General features: G+C 35.3%; 2 protein-coding genes across 2 annotated transcripts; both read left to right on the top strand.

Moving 5' to 3' along the window:
* The first annotated feature begins 612 nt into the window (after positions 1–612).
* Positions 613–10,227, top strand: LOC147291414 (leukocyte immunoglobulin-like receptor family A protein). Its single transcript, XM_086236164.1, has 5 exons — positions 613–831; positions 2,714–2,865; positions 3,973–4,062; positions 7,001–7,268; positions 9,536–10,227. The coding sequence occupies exons 2-5, from the start codon at positions 2,823–2,825 to the stop codon at positions 9,819–9,821; spliced, it is 687 nt and encodes a 228-aa protein (XP_086092290.1). The 5' UTR covers positions 613–831; positions 2,714–2,822; the 3' UTR covers positions 9,822–10,227.
* A 3,961-nt stretch (positions 10,228–14,188) lies between these two features.
* Positions 14,189–21,888, top strand: LOC147291415 (AMMECR1 family). Its single transcript, XM_086234686.1, has 5 exons — positions 14,189–14,516; positions 17,364–17,483; positions 19,571–19,685; positions 20,163–20,256; positions 21,388–21,888. Exons 1-5 carry the CDS (start codon positions 14,413–14,415, stop codon positions 21,591–21,593), a joined length of 639 nt encoding a protein of 212 aa, XP_086090812.1. The 5' UTR covers positions 14,189–14,412; the 3' UTR covers positions 21,594–21,888.
* Positions 21,889–23,228: the final 1,340 nt, after the last annotated feature.

Here is a 23,228-nt window from a genome sequence, read left to right on the forward strand (position 1 = left end):
CTGAGATAGCGCTACGTCGTCAAGTAATCCTGGTCAGCAAAAGCCAAGCTGTCATTTAACTGATCTCTCAACGAATCAATGAACATAAATTCATTTTTCAATTTAGATAATAGATCGGGTGTATATTTGAAATATTTTAAAATTTATAGACCCCGTTGAAATAGCTTATATAGTTATGTGTTTAAATTGAATTTATGCCTAAAATTTTTTGTTTTGTATATTTGGATACCCATGGGTATTACCCAAACTCACTTTATCTCTAAATGAGTTTTATAAAAATCCCCGTACCCCAAACCCATTAATAATGTCCTCAGTAGTGCTAGATATACCACATTTTTATACCATAATTTTATACCACCTTATGTGGCAACTTACATGGCATTCATACATTGGATACTAAAAAATAAAAATAAAAACCCAAAAAAGAAAAGAAAAACTTTGTCCAATAAAATAATAACACGTGAGATGATATAAAAATGTGGTATAAGAATGTAGTAAGTATAGCATTATTCTAATGTCCCAAACCCATCTTAATGGAATAGGTGTTTCGGGTACCCACACCCATGGGTCAAATGGCCAATCCTAGATATATCCCATGATCGTTTGGGGCACCCTCAATTGTTTTGTCACCAAAGCCTTCCCTACACCACTGCGGCGCTTGTATCACCGCGGCCGCCAATCAAATTGAAGACCCATTGGCATTGAGCTCGGGCGTTGCTTTCCCCTCAAATCAAAACATAGGGCTTTCTCAATCGGACATTCACCCTCCTCCAAAATAAAAAAACCCTAACCGTCTCGAGAATCCAAACCCACTGAAGCCCCAAATCACTGGTAATCTCTCTCTGTTACTTTTGATTTTGTTCTTATTTCGCATATGGGGTTTTCAAAATTGTTAGGATTTTCACTCATTATGTTTAATTACACATCCAAATTTAGAATTTCCTGGAATTAGATAACCGATTGCATGCGCTTTTCAGATTCTGTGAAGGTCTTGGTTCAAAGGGACGAGCCTAGTGCACTTAAATCATTGATAAAATTTGAACGTGGTGCTCTTCTATGTCTTTTATGTCAGACTGTTTTTATCTGTCATAGCTGGGATCTCTTTGCTGATGGTTTGTTCTTTCTGGGTGTACCCATTTTAGTGCTTAGTATTCCCATCATGGACAAAAAGACTGAACCATGCACTAGCATAAGTTTCCATGTATATATGGAAACTCGAATTACCATAGCTGAATTTTTCTTCTTTAATATTATGACTATAAAAATTGCTTCTCGTGTATGAAATGTAGGGAAGTTTGGATTTTATATCTTTCCTTGAGTATCAATTACAGATAACACCATGTAATCGATCATCGTGGTCATTCCTTTGATTCTTTCCATTAATACTCTTACCCTTCTTCCTCATTTAAGTTCTAAGTAGAAAATATTTAAACAAAAAGAAAAGAAGAGAGAAAGAGAGAAGGAACAAGAGAGGTTTCCTTCTAGAAACATGTGGCATTGGTTCCATAAGTTATCTTTATGATGATGTCATTTTTGTAAAATCAGTTAACTTGGATATGCAAGTTTCAAGGATTTTAGATTTTGTATTTACTGCAAACAAAATTTACTTAGTAAGACTGTTTCAATTATTTATTAAAACTTTTGGGTCTCCATTCTATTTATGTGTAATGTTGTGCACAGATCACAGTGGCTGCCACAATATGGTTTAATTGTTGAAAGTTGAGGGAAAAACAGTAAAGCCAGAAAGCATTAGTGGTTAGATGTTATCTTTTTCAGTAATATGTTCTGTTCAAAATGAAAGCAGAATTGTCATGTAGGAGTTTGTTCATTATCATTTTTTTTTTTTTGGTGTGACTTAAGAAGTATTTTTCTCAAAGAAGCTTCAGATTATATTTTTGTTTTTCAAATTTTCACTCAAAGCCTTCCGGTTGTTGATTGCATATATTTAAACATGTTATAGGTTTATTGTTTTTTTTTTGTTCTGTGTGTCGTGCTGTTTCTCCTGTATTTCGTCCACTGCCCGCTTGCTCCAAAACTGTGGTGGAGGCTGTTTAAGATGGCCAATGCTAGTTGGGTTATTCCTAGAGGCTGTTTAAGATGGCCATTGCTAGTTGGGTTTTTCCTAGGGGATGTCATGCTTTGATTTGTGAGCATCATAAGGTCTTAGGAAGAAATAAGAAAGCAAAGATCTTATGGGGATGCATGGTGTTAGCATTTTTTTGGGTTATTTGGTCAGAGTGTAATAGGAGGATTTTTGAGGACTATAAAGGAGTGGGTGGGGAGGAGCTCTGGGAGAGGATTAGATTTTGGTCGGCATTGTGGGCATCAGTTTCTTCAGATTTTAGGAAGATATCTTTTTCTACTATCTTCATAGATTTTAATGCTGCTGTATGTTAATGTGCTAGTTTAGAGATCTTTAATGAACTGATTTAGGGGGTAGCATTCCTTGGTGTAAGAGGTTCTGTTGTTGTGGATTCCTTGTCCACAACATGTATTTGGATGTTTTTCTTAATAAAAGTATCTGTTTCTTTTCAAAAAAAAAAAAGTGCTGTTTCTCCTATACAGTCACTAAATTTTCTCTTGGTTGTTAACAGAGTTGAATATATATGTTACACCACTTTGTTTTCTTAGGTTGGTTAGTTCCTTTGGCTTGTTCTCCTTTTTAATATTCAATCGAGACATGCTGATGTTCTAATTGCTGTTGTGTTGACAGAATTACGTCTTGCAAAATTGCCCAACTTTGGCACATCCATCCCGACAAACACAGAAAAGGGTTCCTGCTGATTGCTGAATATAGAAGCACGTAGGTTGAGACATACAACATGTATCATCCCACTAGAGGTGGCGTTCGTGGTGGTCGAGATCGTACGTCTTCTCTCTCTCTCTCTCTCTCTATATATATATATATATATATATATATATGTACATATGTATGTACAGAAACAGCTCCTAAAACGGACATTTGGAGTTTGGTATAGGGTGAGAGTTCAAACGCTCAATATTGGGTGTTTGAATTCACTGGATTTCCGGTGTCCGTTTTAGAAGTTTTGTTTGTATTGTACGTATGTGTTTATGCATTCATTTTGTAGGGATTTCTCCTCCAGTTATTTTTTTTTCTTTCGTTTGTCACAGTGTAAATAATGGAAATTGTGATTTATAACTTAAAGATAAATTTTCTGTTGAAATTCATGTAGTCGAAAAGGGAAACTTATTTACTCAGTATAACTTTTTAAACTATTGGATTCACAAAAGTGCTTGTGTATTTTTGTTAATGGTGCTCGGTGTTTACTTAGATTGATAGGTTTCTTTTCCAATTATTTTTCTTTTAGATAGTGCTTAACAATATAATTTTTCTCTAGAAGCTGCATATGAAGATGTTAATTAGCTACCTCATATATTTTTTTGTAGAATTTGTGATATATGGGTTTGTTATGAAGTTAGTGACTTGGTGAGCAAGTTATTCATTGTTTCTGGAGAAGTGCATAAAAACTAGAACATCAGATGTGAAAACATATTGATGTAGGACAAGAAGGGGAATTGCAGTGGAAGAAGAAAAAGGAATGAATAAGAGATGGAAGGGAAGAGAGGAGGATAGAGAAGAAGAACAATACGGAGGCAATAGGATTTCAATATTCAGCATTCAAGTCTGCTTACTTAGGTTACAATAAGCCTGCCTAATAGGAGCAGGAAAACAAACCGTAATAGTTAAAGAAATGACAATTAAAATTATGCAAGCCCTAAATAATATGAAGATCCCAAAATGAAAATGCTATATAAAATCCTAAATTTACATAATGACCCGTAATAAAATTTCTGTGTATGATCTGCATCACATATTTATGTGCATACTCATCGTCATGATGAATAGACATGGTTCTCTTACAATTTAGGTGCATACTTATGTTTGGATCTTTGGAATCCGTTTGAATTTTGCATATTTAATTAATTTGCTGATTCTCCTTTTATGCACAGAATTTAGTTGGGACGATGTTAAAGTTGATAAGCATCGAGAGAATTATCTAGGTCACAGTATCAAGGCACCTGTTGGAAGATGGCAAAAAGGTGAGATAATGCTGCTCCTTCAATTTTTTATAATGCCATTCGTTCATTTTGACCTTTTTAAATGAACTATTAACCTATTTAATTTAGTTTTAAGTTGTGAGTAGATATGAGCATGAAGGATAAGCTGTCAGTTTTTTTATTTTTCTTAGTTTACTTGGATGCTTTCATTCTATGCATCAATCATGTTTGACTTTATGTTGCACTGATAGAGATACAGGATATAAGATTTGATGCAATACAATATAGTGATACAGAAAACCTTAAAAAACTAGGATATAGATATGACAAGGTTACAACAAGAAAATAATATATATCAAATATATATGTTTTTCAAAAAATAATTTATGCCAATATGCAACCAATGGGAGAGAGAGCGTACTATGAAAATCCCTTTAGGATTCTAACCTATGAAGCATTGAGCGAGATCAATTCTTGGGGCAAAGAAAGCATATAGAAAATCCCTTTACATATTCCCATCCTACCTTCATTCGTAACTAATCCCAAATTTCAGATTCTTCAATTTCCTTTGCCCTTTATTTTTCTTATAAGCTGTCCTATTCCCAACCTCTGACACCACGACCTTTTCATGCTTGCCAAAAAATTACCCACTTGCCCCTTTGCTTCCTCTGTGGAAAATTACCCACTTTTCCCCAAGAATTGATCTCGCACAAGGCATCATAGGTTAGAATCCTAAAGGGATTTTCCATATGCTTTCTTTTCGTTTTTGTCCCTTGGAAGACCTTTGATACATCTATAGTTTGCCTTTGATTCTGCTAATACAATTATTTCCCTTTCATGCTGAGATATATTACTTAATGCATCATTTTGGCTTGTTACATCATTGTAAGATAATGTTTGTTACCAAGGTATTGGCCTTACATGCATTCTTAATGTGACCTTTATTATATTAATTTTATATGTAGGTAGAGAAATGATCATTCTCTAAAGAAGATGTCTGCCTTTTAAGAAAAGTGCCGACATCCTTGTTGGGGCGCACCCCGCAATGTTAACAATAATTTGAATCGTCCATTGTTAGGCCTCCTTCAATCATCATCCTTGTCAAAAATTCGCCGAATCAAAAATTGTTTAGCCCTTAATTATCATCACTATCATTTCAATGTTCAGAAATGTTGTGCTGGTCTATTTACTTAATCACAATTGGATGACTAAATGATTTTCAACTTGGCTAATTTTTTGTGAGGATGATCTTTAAATTAGGACCTAAAATATGGGCAGTTTGAATTAATGAACTGGCAAGGATGAAAAAATGGGCAATATTGGTTTTCTACGGATCGATATTTAAATCACCTGTAAAGGTTTTCTTCCATGATATCGCTGATTTAGCAGAGATATTGGCAAGATATTAATAATTACGGTGGTTATTGGCAGTGCAATTAGCGGTGCAAGTTAGTGGGAGGCGTTACGATTTGTTGCAGAGGCGCTGCCATCTGGGTTTGAATTGCAAAGGAAGAGGAAGATCTGAATAATCTGATACCCTAGACAAAATGGTGCTACATGTTGTTTGTCTTTACCTCCTTTTAATGAAACGCCACTTTCAATGAATTCTGATTTCTTAATAACTTAATTTAAACAACAAAAAGCTGCCCTTCTAAGAACAAGACAATGCGTCTCATTAAATCCCTTTTTTTAGGCATTAAACCACTTAGACTCAGTGACCCACCCTCCTCTTCTTCTCCATCCCACCCATTATAGAAAGTCCAGTCACAAATCAGATTTTGTAAACCTTAAAATTCTCCTTTTGCACCACCATACCTCTCTCTCTCTCTCTCTCTCTCTCTCTCTCTCTCTCTCTCTCTCTCTCTCTCTCCCTCCCTCCCTCCCTCCCTCCCTCCCTCCCTCCCTCCCTCTTTCTAAGATTCCTACTGTACTGTGTTGTTAATTATTACATAGCAAAGAGTTGGACAAGAAGAAGAAAAGATTAAAAAAAAAAAAAAAACACAGTCTGAGAGTTGATTAGTATATACTTGATATATTTTCGTTGACTTACACCTATATATTTCAATATCGATATGTCTGTAATTTTGAGTACCGATAATTTCAACCTTGGTTGCAGGTGGCTCTAACAAGGATGTCCACACTTTTCTTAAAATGTGGACATCCTCTTTAGAGAAAATCTTATATGTATATGTGCATGGCCTCTATTGGAGTTAGATGAATGCTATCCATAATTTTTGTATAAGTTTTTTGTTAAGGAATCCAACCATATTATTGCCTAGGAGGCTAGGACACTAAGTTTTGGATCACCAATTATTCAAAAGCTTGAACTATCAGGAAATTAGCCCAAAATATGTTTTCTTAACATTCAAGGCAAACACAATTCACAATTCAGTTGGTCAGATGGCAATGAGCACATCTGACAGATTTTGGATTTAGTTATACTTCTCTTTATTGTCTGCCAAATTTGCATATTGTATGTGGTTCCAATGTTGATAGCTTTTGGAAATTTTGTTGGTGTACGGTATCTCAAGTTTTTCTAGTATAAACAGAACATCTTAGTAGAAATTATTTCTTTCCAAACATTCAGCATTCTCTTTGACTTGTGCTTTCAAATCGTAGAATGATCTAGTAGATGCTTCTCTTTTACCTGCAAGGAATATTCTATTTTCATGAGTTAATAGGTACAGTATGACACATTGACACGCATCTTTTCTCTAGAAAAAAAAAAATTGTGGCCTTTCCCAAAGTCTATTTTTAGATCATTGACTTTACGGATAGTACAAGTGACTAATCTCTAGGAATTGAAGTTGTTTTCTGGTTGGACGGCTACTAGCAAAGTAGCGTTCATAATATTTTTTATGTTTTCTTCTGATTGGAAGGGCATTGTTTTATTTGTCTTTCATCCGTTAATTTATAATGCAGATTTGGGTTCCTTTATTGATAACGATTTTCACAACTCTTCATTATATTGCTTGAACAGGTAAAGATCTACACTGGTATACCAGAGACAAAAAAACATTGGATGCAGAAATGGAAGCTGCAAAAGACGAGATAAAAAGAATTAAGGAAGATGAGGAGCAGGCTATGAGGGAGGCTCTTGGCTTAGCTCCTAAGCGTGCAAGCCGAGCTCAAGGTAATCGGCTTGATAAGCATGAGTTCTCAGAACTTGTGAAGCGAGGCTCTACTGCAGAGGACTTAGGTGAAGGGCATGCTGAAGCAGCACGCGTGCATGGTCTTGGTTTTTCTAGGTATGTAACTGAAAACAAAAACTTTAGTAGTTTAAATTCTACTATTTGATATTGATATGTATCTCCGGCCTCCTTGCAATATTGCACAACCACTTATAACTTCAATCCCTGCCATTAACTCAGATTTTCTGTCTAAAATGATCATGTGCTGTGCACATGATCATTTTTTCAGGGTTGATTTGGTCAGATCAGGGGACTTTCTTTAAAAAGAATAGAAAATGATAGGGACATAGGGTTTTTTTTCACTTTTGATACCTGAACTTTGGGCCTTGTCTTAACTAGGTATCTAAACTTTTATTTTGTCCCAAATTGGTATATAATGTGACTTTTGTGAAAAAATACTAACAGAATTTGGTCATATATGTTGCACATGTCTTATACCCAGGGTCAATTTGGTTTATTCAAGATCCTAGGTTGATTAAAATGCTCCTAATTTTGATGCATTATTTGAAAAAGTCGTATTATATACTAAATTGGGACAAAATAAAAGTTGAGGTATGAATTAGAATAAATAATAGTATAGGTACCTATTTGGGACAAGGCCCAAAGTTCAGGTACCAAAATTGAAAAAGACCCAAAGAATAAACCCTCCCTTCCCTACTCTCTTTTATCTTTTTTCTTTCTCTATTATCTTTCCTCTTCTCTGTCTCATCTGAAGCACCCATTCTCTCTCATCTCTCTCTCTTATTTCTCTCTATTGTTTTTCTCTTTTCTCTCTCATCTGAAGCACAAAATCCCAAAATTTATCACTCCAACTGTTTTTAGTTAAATCAATATTTATTAGAAAGAAAACAGAAAAAAAAAATTGAAAAAAAAAAAAATCAGCCAAAGAGAGAAGCAAAACCCAAGAAGAAGAATGCACAAACTGCTCAAATTTTTTCTCAAGTTATATTAAGAACAATCAGCGTCCAAGTTTTTCTTTTCCAATCTCCAAGAACCAACCACCTCAATATAAATATGTAAAAGGTGAAAACTAAAAACCATCTGGGGAGAAGAATCTCCTTTTGGGCAATAATTTTTTTATGAGAATCATGATTTCATTAAAAGAAAATAAAGAAGTACATAGTACAATACAGTGGACAAGATGTCCACCATCTTAAAAGTTCCTAGATAACAAGCTCTAGGATGTTATACAGGCCAAAAAAACAGATAAGAATAGTATAGTAAAACGGCCCTAGAAAACACATAAGCTCTAAACCCTAGTACAACAGCAATGATGAAGCCCTAACACACAACAGCCTCCCAGAATGCATCAGGGCAATTATGAACCTACTGATTTCCTTAATAACAATGAAACCCGGAATGCATCAATCAAACTCTTATAATTCCTCATTCCAAACACACACCTTTCCCAACAACAAAACCAATCAAACCCAAACCAATAAATCCCAGAAATTTTACCATAATACAAATTGCACCAAAGATAAAATTGACAATAACCCACTTGGTGACTGCGTGGTGCTTTAGATCAGGTTGTGCAAAAACCCCGTGTGTCCCTAACCTCATTCTTGGTCACGCCATGGACTCTTTGGAAGGCCAAGTTCAAAAGCAGCCGGCATCAAACTAAGCAAACTGTTGCCCGGTGTGAAACAGCATCGTTATGCCCTGCACAATGGACGAGTTCAAGGTGGGGCCTGAAGCTGAGCTTGTTGAGAAGGTTCATGGGGCCTTATGGAGAGAGAAGACTTTGGGTTTGTGGGAAGGTGGAGTTGGGTTTAGTTTGGAATATATGGAGAGAAATGAAGGGTCTGAAAAAGAAAGTTTAGTGGTGGTGGAGATGAGTGGTGATCGTGGTGAGATATGTGTTGCTGGGTTTTCTTTTGGTTATTTTGGGTGTTAAGCACCGACTTTGTTCGGAGAAGAGAGAAGGGAATGGAGAGAGGAGAGGTTTTTAATTTTTAATTTTTAGTTACTATTTAATTATACCCTTGAAAAATCATGATTTTTCAAGTGGAAAATTTGACTGAGTTGACAGTAAGGACCCTTTATACACAAAAGTGAATTGGCCATAGCTTAATGGCATAAGCTCAATCCTAACCTAGCCTTGGGTTAAGGTACCAATTGACATGGGATATTAATAACATTTGACACATAAACTGATTCTCAATATTGATTCATTGGTAGTAGATTTACGGTCCTACCACCTACCTGTTGTGTAGTCTTATTTTATTTAGGTGTTGCCTTTGTCTTTTTATTTGGCTTTTCTTGCTTTATTGTTTTTTATCCATTTTGTGACTAACAAGAATATCTTTTTGTTCTTACTGAAGAGAACCCAGCGCTTGGGATGATTCAAGTTCCCTTCAACCTACAGTCAAGGATGTTCCACCTGAAATGGGAAACATAGCTGCGCCTAACCCACCACCAAAACAGAAAGATGAAGAGGAATCAGAGGATGAAAGCGGTCGAAAGAAAAGGAGGCGTGATGAGAGGAAGCGGGAGAAACATGAGAGGCGTGAAAAGCGTGAAAAGCATGAAAAACGGCATTCCTCAGATGAGAGGAGGAAACACAGGAAAGACAAGGAGAAGAGGAGACATGATTCCGACTCTGAATAATTTTCTAAGCATTTGAAGCATTTGGACTTCTTATGATTTCAGCCTGTTGCTTGGAGGTGAATAATTTCTTTGTAATATGGTCCGCTGGTGATTGACAGGAAGTTCCTAACCTTATGATTTCGGCCTGTTGCAATTGGGGATTTCCAGCATCAAGTTGGTTTTAAATCTTCAGGTTGGCAGATGTTAAAAACCTTGGGTAAAATTGGGACCGTGTCAATTTATTTGAGCTTCTGAAAGTGATGCAAAGTGGAAGAAATTATTGTATTTTGTTGTTAGTATAAATGCTCTGTAGTGCAATGCATTTCAATTTGGACCATCTGGACCAACAAATCATGAAATTCGTTAAATGAGTTGTATAAAAATAGGCTTTCCTGTTAATTGGAGATGGAGAATATTTATATGCTCAGTAGTTTACTTTCTTGTGTGTAAACTATCATGACACTAAGGTAGCGACGTAGCGTGATTCCATGTTCTAGTTCCCAGCTCTACTTTCTGCTAGAGTAAAACATTGAGCTCTATTTGGTCCGACTATTGGTCCATAACCCCATGACAAATTACACTAAAATTTTAAAAATAGCACCAATATCTTTTATCTTTTAGCCGACACCGTTACGTGCACGTTCTTCTCTTACACCCACTATGGAGTTGGATTGTGCATTTTGCGCACTATGCAATGCAAGTCTTTCACGTAAAGCTATAGACGGCAATGACATTTGGGTTGGCCTACCACCTTTGACTGTCACTCTTTAGGGCTCTTTTGTTTATGTTTATGTTCTTAGTTTGAGGAATGCTAGCTACCTCCTCATGTCTACCATTTCCTTCTACTTTTTTTTTCTTTTCCTTCCCATTTTGCAACATAGTTTCGTGGTTATAATCGTTCATTTTTTATATCACTCTTTAAATGTTATCTCTATAAAAGATTAATGACATTGAAAATTATTTAGTCATCTAACTATTATCAAATAGATATACGGTGAATTTAATTATTGTTAAAATTGTATTATTTATTTGATAACAATTAACAATTAGGTGACTACATTTTTAAAGGGTGATATAAGGAGAAGAGAGAATGTAGAAGAAGAATATAGAAAGGAGAAGGAAGCTAACATTTTTCTTTTAATTTTTAATTTTTTGGGCTGAAAGTTTTTAAATTTTTTGATTATGAAGATAGAAAGGATACATGGGATAAATGATAGAAAAAGGAAGAAGAATGAAGAAATGAGGGAGAAAAAAAGGAACAAGGGAGTATTCATAACATAAATATTGAAATTTTAAATACAATTGTTAAGGTAGTTTTTGTTGTTTAATTTCAAGTTTTTCTTTTATCCTCTCACATCTCATTTTCTTTCCCATATTCTTCCCATAAAACTATCAAATGCACTTTTGATCAAGGTTTAATTATAATTTATCCCCCAAAATATTGGGAGGTTTAATTATAATTTTTCATGTATTTAGTTTATGAAAGCAAGTGCAAACACTACCTCCTTGTATTTCCATGCAATGAAAACTTGCTAGATTTTTTTTTCCTGCTTTTCTAGATTTTTTTATGGTATGATGTAGTTCTAAATGTTATTTAAATTAATATTTTCTTTTTTCTTTTTAAATTGGACATATAGTTTTATTACATTTTAATATAAACATTGAAACGCATCAGAATCTATTATCTTTTGATTTTTTTTTTGTTAATTTCATCATTATTCACAAAAAAAAAAAAACAAATCTGAAGATGCTCTAAAATATATTCCAAAAATAAAAAAATGTGAAAATTCAGATTTTTTTTATCTGAAAGTTCCGAAAATGTAATATTCCGAAAAAATCCAAAAATTCCGAATTAAAATAAGATGTTGAAATTTCGATTTTTTGGAATGGAAATTAGAATAAAAATTCCATTCCAAAATTTTTTTATTTGAAATTGAAACACTTTATTTCTGATACGATCCGTCCAAAAAACACCCTTAGCTCCAACTATGAATGAGAAATTAGGTTCTCTTGGATTTAGAAAGTTGAACTCAAAACCAAATGGTTAACGAAGCTCCACAAGTGCTTCTTGCTAGTTCACTCATGGTGGTCTCAATACCCCATATTTGCCCATTTAACAAAAACACTTTACACAACAATAAAACATGGTTTTGAAGAGGACGGTGATGTGGAGATCTCGGGGACCTGTATAATCTGGTCGACGTTGACTATGTGGATAGTCGACAATATATTAAGGTCGAAAAAGACCAATTATGGTCAACAAAGACCAATATATTATGGTCAACAAAAACCAATTTCAAGATCTTTTCACTCTCAACCTCCTCCCTTTTGGGATGACGAATTGTGAGCAAAACCTTGATGTTGGCAACAATTGCCTCTATGGTTGATTGTTTGCATACATATTACATGGTACTTGTTTTAAATGGTTTACACTTTACACCTAATTTGCTGCTGCATTAATTTATCTGGAAGGTTAATTCTTTCATTTAAATATGAATTAAGGAGTTGGTGAGCAAAGGTCTGAGTAGATAAAAAACGAGAGATTTTGGATTGTGGACTGAAATAATTGTAGCCCCCACTGAAATATCAGTTTTGGCTGTTTGAATTTTAGTTTATGGGATTAGAGCGATCAATTTCCCATGCTTCACAGCAAAATTTAAGAGGGACTTATACTCTATTAGTGAAAAGGTAAAATCGTCAATATCCAAGAGTCAAACAACATATACTTGTAAGCCATGTATGTTTGTAGGATAAAAATCATACTTTTTAACAATGCTTTTATGAATTGAGTTATTTCTATTTAAAAGGTCAAGAACAAAGGAAGATGGCAAGTTGGAAATCTCAAATAAAAACTAAAAATTGAGCTAATGCTAGATGGATCTCAGTTCTAGATAGACATGTTAGCTTAGTACATTATATTTTATGTGGAATTTAGTATTGTTAAAGATCACAATTTTAAATCCAAAATGATGTAGTGATATTTTTTTAAGGGTCTATTAATTATTAGGTACTGACACATTTTTTTATTACTCAAAACACACCAAAAGCCTTATACTTTCTTTGCGGGCCATCTTCTACAAATCTGGGCGTTCATGGTCTCTGTTTGTATCAGACCCTTTCTCTTTCCCCCTCTCTTCTCTTCTTCCCTCCCTCTCCCTTTATCTCTCTTCTCTCCTCTGTCCATCTCTCTACTATGTTGCAGCTTAATTGAACTAGTTCATATCTCGAAATCTTTATCAAAGAAACTGGGTAGTACTAGTGGTCCCTCTAATTAATTGAACTCCAAAAAAACTGCAGTTTCAGTTCACAAACTGCTTTCAGTTCACTTTGCAGTTTCAGAAACTGCAGTTTCACTTGTAGTTAGTAATTGCAACTGCAAGCCTGCAGCTCCAATAAACTGCAGTTTCATTTACACTGCAACTACAAGCTTGCAACTCAAATAAACTGCAGTTTCAGTTCATTTGCAGTTTCTGAAACTGCAGTTGCAACTCAAATAAACTGCAGTTTCTGAAACTGCAACTCCAATAAACTGCAGTTTCAACTCTAATAAATTGCAGTTTCTGCAGTTTCAGTTCATTTACAGTTCTAGAAACTGCAGTTTCAGTTCACTTACAGTTTCAGAAACTGCAGTTTCAGTTTCAGTTCACACAAACTGCAGTTTCTGCAGTTTCAGTTCACAAACTGCAGAAAGTTCACTGTAAAACAGCAGTTTTTTATGCAGTTCCAGAAACTGCAGAAAACTGCAGTTTCAGAAACTGAACTAAACAAAAAAATCAAGAACCTAAACATAAATCGGCGAAAGGGGTCGTGGAACTCGCTGATCAGGAAGTCTGAGCTCTCGATCTTGCGACGTTGTCCAGATCGATCTTGCGACGTCGTCCAGAGAGAGAGAGGGTGGGCTGGTGGTCAACGCAGGTGGGGGATGGAGTTACTGATGGAGGAAATGAGAGAAAGGAAGAAGAAAAAAAAAGAAAGAGAAAGGAGAAGGAAAAAAAAGAAGAAGAAAGAGAAACGGAGGAGAGAGAAGAGAGAATGAGATCAAGGTGGGTAGTGGGAAGTATGGGTTGAGTGCATTATAATGTGGAGAGAGAAATCAAATGCAATGACCTAATTCTTAATAAAGTGACCTAATTGTTACATTTTATTGATCATGGTATTACATATTAAAAACAATAACTAGTATGTAGCTTAGGGTAATTAATTCTTTTTTTAATTCATATATGGATTCATTTAAAAAAATTGAGGGTATAGGGGTGTAACTTGTAACTTGTAAGGTTGTTTGAATAAATAGGAGGAAAAGTGAGGGGTATTATGGGGAAAGAGGCGCGAAGTTTTCAATTCTCTTTCTCAGAGGTCCAGTGTGCAGAGGATGCTCATTTGCACAAGCAATAATATAAAACAGAGAGGAAAAAAGAGCATTTCTCTTTTCTACTTTCTTCTCTCTCACTCTCAATTATTTATGCCTTCTAGGACCACAGCCTCTCCTCTCTTGATAAATTATAATACACAAAGAGGTTTGCTTGTTCCATTCATTCTCTAAAACCCCAATTCAGCGATCAATTACGAACCGATTGTACCCAAGTAATAATCATAATAATAATCACAGACGAAAATGGTGACCGCGAGCAAGGAGATGGTGGTTTACTGCTTCGACACTCTCCTCGCTCACTACAACAGCGAACAAGCTCCTCCCCCAGCCTTCGATGACGGCGAACAGTACTCTCTCCCTCTCTCTCTCTCTCACACTCACACACATTGATTTTATCAATTTAATTATATTCAATTTGACTACAAAATGTAATGGGTATGGGCCGTATGGCTTTTATGATTTATCTATGCAATTTTTCTTTATTTATTTTTTTTTTTTTGGGGATTGCATGTATAACTTTTACTTTATTTTTATTTTTTCTTCCAAAAAATACAAATATATAACTTTTATTTGGTTTTATTTTTTTGGTAAGTAAGTTGGTCTCAATGTCTTCTCTGGGGTTGAAATGATTCTTCATAACTTTTATTAGATTTTATTTTTTTAGTAAGTAAGTTGGTCTCGATGTCTTTTCTGGGGTTGAAATGATTCTTAATGTGATTGTTGAAGTTTTCTTGACTCAGTTACTTATCTCAGCCATGTACAACTGTCCGTTTTGTTGACTCAAGCTTTTTAAGCGGAGAATCTTCATACATGCTTATGAATGAAGACCCAAGTTTTCTGTGGTTGCTCGAGTGCTGGCACTCAAAAAAATTTGCATAGGGATGGGTCAGTAAGTGTGGTGTTGGAAGGCCACCTATTGAACCCATGTTGTCTGCACTAGTTAAGAGGGGTAGCATATACAATTAGTTTGCTACTTTGATTGACCTCCATTCAGATTATGAGAATGAACTTGTCGGAGTTTAAACATAAACTAGGATATACTACCTCTTTTCTTTTTCCTTTATACATTATTTTTTGGAAAATTAGTTGCACATTTCAGACCTGCAACTTCACACTCCACCCAATGTTTATAGGGCGAGAAGATGCTGTGTGGCCTAGAGGCCATTGGCAGACTTGGGATTTCATTGCTTTTAATATCTATATCCAAATTCTTAATTTCTTCACTTTGAGTTGACATTTGAATTAGTTACTCTTGATATAGAGCTTATTTCTCTCTATTGAGCTATAGAGATATTGTCTTTATACTTAAGTGATCCTTAAAATATGTATGTAGTGAGCGCCATCTCTTGAGAGAATTTCTATGTGTATCTCAGAGAATTTGTATGCTTGAACATGATGCTTTTGTGTTCACACTTTCTTACCCTTATGAATGAATCTGCAAATTTCTCTCTCTTTCTCTCTCTCTCAGATGAATTTCATTGCATCTACATTTAATCCTTTAAACATGTGTATCTCAAAGAATTTGAATGCCTGAGCATGATGTTTTTTTGTTCGCTTTCTCTCCCTCTTGAATGTGTTAAGAATATATACATATGTATATATATATGTATATATACATATGTATATATACATATATATATATATATATATACAAATAAAATCCCACATTAGGTATTTGAAACCTTGCATCACACTATATAAAATTTTAGGCCTTTCCATTCACTGTGAATTGGTTTTCGGTTGGATGCTCTAACTTTAAGTCTTTAACATATTGAAACAAACATTTGGTTTACTGGAAATCGTGTCTTGTACTCAGAGTTTAGATGGGTGGGGTGGTAAATTTGAGCAAAAGGACCTATCTTACTTAGGGCAGTGGTTGCGGGGGCTTTCTTTAGAGAATAACTCTATTTGGTACTTAGTTATACGGAGCATATACAGTTCACATGCCAATGGATGAGACTCTTTTTTTCAGCTCACTAATCACTAATTGCACCATCCCTATTTTAAGTCTACCCCTTATGATTTGGAAGGCCAAGGTGCTTACCGAGGTCCAATTCTTTGCTTAGATCGTTGCTCATTATAGGGGAGATACCTGTGAGGTTCTTCAATGAGAAAGGCCATAATTTATTTTTCCCCTCACTGGTACATTATGTGCAAAGGGTCTCAGAGAGCATTGATTGACTTTTTCTTCATTGTCCAGTGGCTTTGATTGTGGTATAATTTGTTTCGGGCTACTAGGTTGAGTTGGGCGTTGCCATTGTCTTGTAATGCCTTGTTTGTGGAGAGTTTTTGTGCTTTTGGTGGCAGGGAGGAGGCAAAGGTGCTGTGGAGATCTGGTGTGTTAAGCCATATTTTGGGTGTTATGGCGGAGCGGAACAGTCTAATTTTTTAGGGGAAGGTGGGGAAATCTGTGGTTTTCTTATGGGATAGGGCTAGATTTTGGGCTTTGATTTCTTTAACATTCCATGACTGCTCCTTTTTGCTTCTGTTTGGAGTAGGAAGCTGCTATTTTCTTAGGCTAATTTGATTGCAGTTGCGTGGTTATGTTCCTGTTTTGTTTGGATAGGTGTTGTTTTGTCTGTCTTTTTGCTAAGAATGTTCTATCTCATGTTGAGTGAGGGCTGTTTTCTGTGGATCACTGGTCCACTTTGATTGTAACTCTGAGTTTTTTTTATTAATATACTTATTCTGTTAAGTCTACCCCTTTTTAGGTTAACTATGAAATCTCCAATTATGTGACATATTCTCTATCATATGGCTCTTTATCTTTTGGGTTATGAGTGAGAAATATCCAGCAAGATTAATTGCATGTTTCCTTGAACAATTGCTTTCATGGCGTTTAAGTTATGCTAAAGGATGGTGTGATATATATTAACATGTATGTATGTATGTATGTATGTATGTATCTATATACACACACTGTGGCATTCTAATGAGGACTTAAGTTGAGAACCTAACTGGAGGATTTGCATATTAGTTGTTAGACTGGGTGAGAGTTTAGAGTAGATGAGAGTGGATGGGATGCATCTTAATTGTTCATATTTAATCTAAAGGCCTGAATGCAAGTCCTCAAATTAGGTGATTAGCTCACCTACGTATGCTCTTGCTAATATTATATTGCTTTATGTCTTACAAAGCAGAACCTTGATTTTCTCAATGTTCTCTTCTGATATTAACAATTGCTCTGGTCTCAGTCCATTATTTGTTACTTGGAAGAAAGTGGTGAATGGTAGTGAGTCTCGATTGCGTGGATGTATAGGAACACTAGAAGCTCGTAGCTTGGTTAATGGATTCAAGGACTATGCTCTAAACAGGTATTATCACAAATCTTATACTTTTCATCTTGACCATTTCTGTATTGCACGTGGCCGCATGTGTGTGCATTAATGTGTCTGCATGTTTTCTATATCTTCCTTTTGTTATTTTTAGATAAGTCTTTGACAGCGTGTATATATGTGCTTGTGCTGTGTGTATGTAGGTAATTTTATTTTTTGAAGGCAGGTAACTTTCAATTCTGTTCTAATCATGAATGATGTGCCTAAAATGATAATGTGTTTATGGAAAAGCAGATTGTTCATTATTGGCTACGAGGATTCTATGCACTGGTTTGTGTGTGCATACACACATCTATGTGTGTATGGATTGAAGAGAACTGAAAATGGATGGATGGGCCAACTAAGAGTTCAAATGGACCATATGTAGTACCCTGTAAAAACATAGCGAAGAGAAAGTCAGAAGGGTGTTCAAGATTGTTTCCTTAATGCCATTAGAGGATTTAGTTACTAATTATTTGCTTCCAATGTGGAATCCTCTTGGGAGAAAGTTAGATTATGGACGTCTTTATGGTCATCCATTTCTCCAGCATTCAGAGACTAAATCAGTTTCGCTGATATTATTGGATTGGAAAGCCGCAGTTGGGTACGGGTTTTTTGGGTTTAGAGGGAGTTGTTTCTGTTAGAGTGTTTGTGTATGTGCATTTTAGTTTTTAGGGGTGGCTGGGGCTGGTGTTTGTTTATCGTGGTGGTCATCTTGTCCACTTTCCTTTCTTGTTTCTCTGTTCTTGTTCTTATTTAATAAAGTTTGTTTCTTATCAAAAAAAAAATTATGCATCTAAGTCCTGGCCAGTTGACCGACGTCTGGATTTTGTGTAATTTCATGCTTGCCGTTTTATTGAGCCTTACTCAAATAGGGGATGGCATTATTGCTGGAATCTACTATTCCTAGAGAAAGTGATTTTCCAAAATTTTCTTTTTGATCATCTGAACTTTGCTAGGACTAACCTTTAAATTGGGTTACAAACTTACAATTTATACCTTACACCAAAATTGTATGGTTGGGTGTCTAGGGAGAAGAATTTCACATATGCAATCTTGGCAGTGTGATGTCACAAGATTGAATCTTGAAACTCCTAGGTATGAGTCGTATGACCGAACCTCCCTTCTTGATATTCTTGGTATTATTGCACCGGGTTCCTGTTCTTTGCACCACGATCGTGATCTTCTCCAAGTATTCTTTACTCTTATTATCTTAGAAACATCTCAAGGGAATGGTGGGATAACAAGGGTTGAATCAAGTCTTCGTTTTTCTTCACAAGAATAGGGATCTAACAAGTGATGGCCACACCTTGCTGTTGGAAGAGAGAGTGTGGAAGCCTAATGCCCCCATTTGTGCACACAAATGGGGGCATTAGGCTTCCACACTATAATATAGAACTTTTGATTTGTACTCTGAGGTAATCCATGGTTATTTAGTATCATTTTATATTCTTATTCTGATTCCATGCGAGGAAGACACTTTAACTGGGTTATAAGTTACATTTTAGGCAAGTTTACATAGTGAAGAGCAGTGGCTTGTGCCATGGACATACAGAAACTTGATTTGAAATTTTGGTGAGGTTAGAATAAATAATATGTGTCTAAGAGCTTGTTTTACACTCTTGCCCCATGAGTTTCAGTGATTGAGGAACATATGTGATTCTGTCAAGTCTTTTATTCCTTGAGTAGAAGTAATAGTTTAATAATAAAACAGATTTTTGGGAGAATAATCTTGTGTCCATTTATGGATAATCCAAACTAGTTTTAGGTATGACCTCTGAAACTGTATTCATTAGAAGGATTATTTTTTTATAACTAAATACTTCTGGATATGATCTAGTCCAAATGTCCTATTTGTCCCATTTGTTCAAAAGAAAAAACAGCTATGCAACAATAAAAATCACATTTAGAGTTGATTATGTATTTAATTCCTCTCCATTTTGCTTTTTCTTTTACCCAGTTTCAACTGCTCTTCTTCTTTATTTTTTTTTTACTTTTTAATTTCTCCTATTAATGTGAGCATCTCATCAAATTTATTTATTTTTCAATATATAGTCATTTTTTTTCTTGTTTGCAATGTTCTGCAGTGCTTTGAGGGACCGTAGGTTCTCCCCAATACAACCTAAGGAATTACCTTCTTTGGAATGTACAGTTTCCATTCTGACTGATTATGAAACTGCTAATGACTACCTGGACTGGGAGGTATTTTCAAGTTATTCATTATTGGGAGATTTGTTAGGGTCTTTGTATGTATCCAATTTATCATGCTTTGCAGTGATCCATTTCATGCACCAACAATTTGATTACCCTTGTCCCAAATACTTAATAGGTATATCTTAAAAATCTGGTGTGTGAAATGTACCTGGTGTAGGGAGAGTGTACTATCAGAATTCTTCACACATACACACACATTATTAAAAAGAGAAAAAAGAAAGTTTGACTTGCTCTTATATGGTGGTATATCTTAAAAATCTGGTGTGTGAAATGTACCTGGTGTAGGGAGTGTACTATCAGAATTCTTCACACACACACACACACACACACACACACACACATTATTAAAAAGAGAAAAAAGAAAGTTTTGACTTGCTTTTATATGGTTAATAAGAGAATCTTATATAGTTAATAAGAGAAAAAAGGAAGTTTGGCTTGCTCATATAAGGTTAATAATTGTTTCAGGTTGGAAAGCATGGTATAATTATTGAATTTACTGATCCAGACTATAGTACAAGGCGCAGCGCCACATACTTGCCTGAGGTTGCTGCTCATGAAGGTAACTCATCCCGCTTATTATTAATCAATCATAGGCTTCTGGAAATGTATGAGCAAAGAGTAATAGTAATATATATTTTTTTTGGTCATGGGGCGGGCTCAAGTAATTGTAATCTTCTCAAAAGAAGCAATAGTAATACCTTTGAAAATTCTGGCAGTAAAACTGTGAAGCCTTGGGATGAAATTAATTGGAAAGGGTGATTTTATTTATACCTCTTTATTTGCTCAGTTAGTCCCCCAATTTTTTCGTTAATGAAATTACAAATGACTTATTTCAGTTTTTTCTTTTTATATATGTTTTTTTTAATTTTCACATCATTTTTTCTGAAACTAGAAAAAGGTCATGATTACCATGAGACAGGGTGCATAGTATATGAGTCCCTCTTGGGGCGTCTGAGATAGGCACCACCTATCTGAAGGGAGGGGAGGAGGTGGATGTGTTTTTTTATTTTATCAAGAAATATTATTTAGATGGTAAATTTGGATTTCAAAATTTAGAAAAAAAAAAATTGGTGGGTTTAAAGAGTAAGAAAATAGACCGGTTGGAAATTTAGGAGGGATCATTATTGTCCTGCTATTTGGACAAGGGTCCAGGAAGTGGGTGAACCACAAGCCAAGTCTCTTTTCATATTTTGTTACGTATTTAGTTTCCTGTTTGGCTACCAGCAGAGGTGGTCCTACTACCACTATTCATGGCAAGACATGAACCAATATCTTTTATAAATTAAAGTTGTCATTCCAAGGGATTAAGTTCAGGTTTAGAAAATTGTTTAATGGTCACGGAGTCACTTATTTTGGAGTTTTAATGTCTGATTTCATGGTCTCTGTTATTGTTCATGCAGTGTAAGAAGTTTTGAATAAAAAAAATAAAAAAGCAAGTTACCATCTACCTCCTGCCATGTATTGCAACAAAGAGGCGAGACGAGAGGGAAAAAAAAAATGCTTGTAAACATCTATCTTCTTTCAGTATTTTCATTTTGAAATCAGGTTTCGTTAGTGGCTAAGGTTTGTTATGAAATTTAAGGTAGACCATGCAGTGTGGGTTTTAGTTCACCATCGAGCCAAATTTTTTCTGTAGAATGTTATGTTTGGCTAATTTTTAGTTTCTTGTTCTGGTATGCTTTGGTTTCAGGCTGGACAAAAATAGAAGCAATTGACTCGTTGATGAGGAAAGCTGGTTATAATGGCACCATCACTGAGTCGCTTCGGAAGCGTATAAAATTGACTCGCTACCAGAGCTCATTATATACGATGCACCACGGTGACTATGTTTCGTATGTCAAGGAAACCAGAGGTGCAGCTCCGTCTATTGTTGGTGCTAAGTCTGGCAGTCACTGATTCTTCCAAAATGCTTTTTCTAGGACCAAAAGGTACTTTGGTCAAAACAAATTGAATTATCTCAAGAGAAAGCATCTGGGTTGGAATGGATTTGTTTGTTATTCCAGTCCAGACTGCAATAATTGTGACCTGTCAATATCATTCTTCAAAGTCATTTGATTTTGAAGAAAGAAAACCAAAAACACTTTCGAACTCATCTTTCTCAGATTTCACTGCTCCATTCCTGAAAGCTGTATTTGTAAAAGTTTGTAATTCAAAATTTCCCAGTAATGTTTATCTGCTTAGTTTTATTTCATCCTCTCTCTGATAAAAAATGGTAGTCAATGTCCTAGTAAGTTAATCAGAGTGACAAAAGCTTTGGTTATGTGAATTAATAAACCATACTTGAAAGGTCAGTGGCAATTGCTGTTGAATCAGAAAAAGTTTGAACAATTATTGGGCAGAAGCCCGCCTCCTACTGCATGGTATTTGGTCATTTTGGCACACATTGGATTTGGTAATTTGACGTACATTGAGTTTATGGACCAAATGGAGTTGATTTGAAGCATAACCAAAGATGTAATGACTATTTAGCAGTAATCTTGTTAATTGTGGTTCGTTTTGGAGGCAAAGCTTGTATTTTCAATTTGGCCTTAAAAAAAAAAAAGATGAAGAAAACCTCAGTTGGGTGAATATTTTTCTTCCACCTGTAGATGGGGGGGAAATATGACTTGAAATGCCCTGTGATGCAGCCACAACTCACAAGTAGATCGGCTCGATCCCCATTGTAGTCATGAACAACAAACCCCAATCCACGAAGGCCAAGCTACTTTGCTACTGTGCCGTGAGTTTGCACCCATCGTTGAACAACAGTACCAGAGACACTAGAAGGCTCAACAAAATTGGGGAACAACAAAGGGGAAACCAAAAAAGCATGAAGAGTTGCTTCGGTATGATGTTACATTTGGGGAAGAACAAAAAGGAAACCAATTTTCCCGCAAAAATATATCCCTTATTAATAGAAGGGTAAATTACAATTTAATACTTCAATTTTATCTCGGATTTCAAGTTAGTACCTCAAATTCAAAAAGTTGCAATTTCATGCCTCAACTTTCATTTTGTTTCAAGTTAATACCTCCGTTAGTCTTGCCGTAAAAAATGCCGTTATCTGATGATGTGTCACACCACTAACAAGCTTTATTTCAATTTAGTACCTCAACTTTATCATGTTTTTCAAGTTCATACCTCAAGTTCAAAAACTTGCAAATAAATAAATGTTTTCCAGTTTTTATCTCAACTTCACCCCAGTTTTTTTCCCATCAAATCTCTATCAAAATTATCAATCTTATACTCATTTTGAAGCTATGAATATCCTCTTTACAACCATATAAAAATCATGCAAAAAAGAGTTATGAAACCCAAGATAATTGGTCACAAAGTAGGCTACCTAAAAGCGCCAAATTTTTCAAACAAATTGACAATTTCGGATAGCCTAATTTGTGACTACTTCTTTCGCGTTTCATAGCTCCTTTTTGAATTATTTCTATATGGTTATAAAGAGGATATTCATAGCTTCAAAATGAGTATACAATTGTTGATTTTGGTGAAGATTTGATGGGTCAAAAGTTGGGGTGAAGTTGAGATAAAAACTGGAAA

This window comes from Dryas octopetala, chromosome 3 (assembly GCF_963921425.1).
Source record: "Dryas octopetala chromosome 3, drDryOcto1.1, whole genome shotgun sequence".
In the NCBI taxonomy this organism is placed as follows: domain Eukaryota; kingdom Viridiplantae; phylum Streptophyta; class Magnoliopsida; order Rosales; family Rosaceae; genus Dryas; species Dryas octopetala.

Excerpts from the sequence above, each read along its gene's own strand:
- LOC147291415 (XM_086234686.1), top strand. The coding sequence starts at position 14,413 with ATGGTGACCGCGAGCAAGGAGATGGTGGTTTACTGCTTCGACACTCTC. Across the intron at positions 14,517-17,363 it reads GCCTTCGATGACGGCGAACA|TCCATTATTTGTTACTTGGA; the intron begins GTACTCTCTCCC and ends CTCTGGTCTCAG. Across the intron at positions 17,484-19,570 it reads AAGGACTATGCTCTAAACAG|TGCTTTGAGGGACCGTAGGT; the intron begins GTATTATCACAA and ends AATGTTCTGCAG.
- LOC147291414 (XM_086236164.1), top strand. The coding sequence starts at position 2,823 with ATGTATCATCCCACTAGAGGTGGCGTTCGTGGTGGTCGAGATC. Across the intron at positions 2,866-3,972 it reads CGTTCGTGGTGGTCGAGATC|AATTTAGTTGGGACGATGTT; the intron begins GTACGTCTTCTC and ends TTTTATGCACAG. Across the intron at positions 4,063-7,000 it reads TGTTGGAAGATGGCAAAAAG|GTAAAGATCTACACTGGTAT; the intron begins GTGAGATAATGC and ends TTGCTTGAACAG.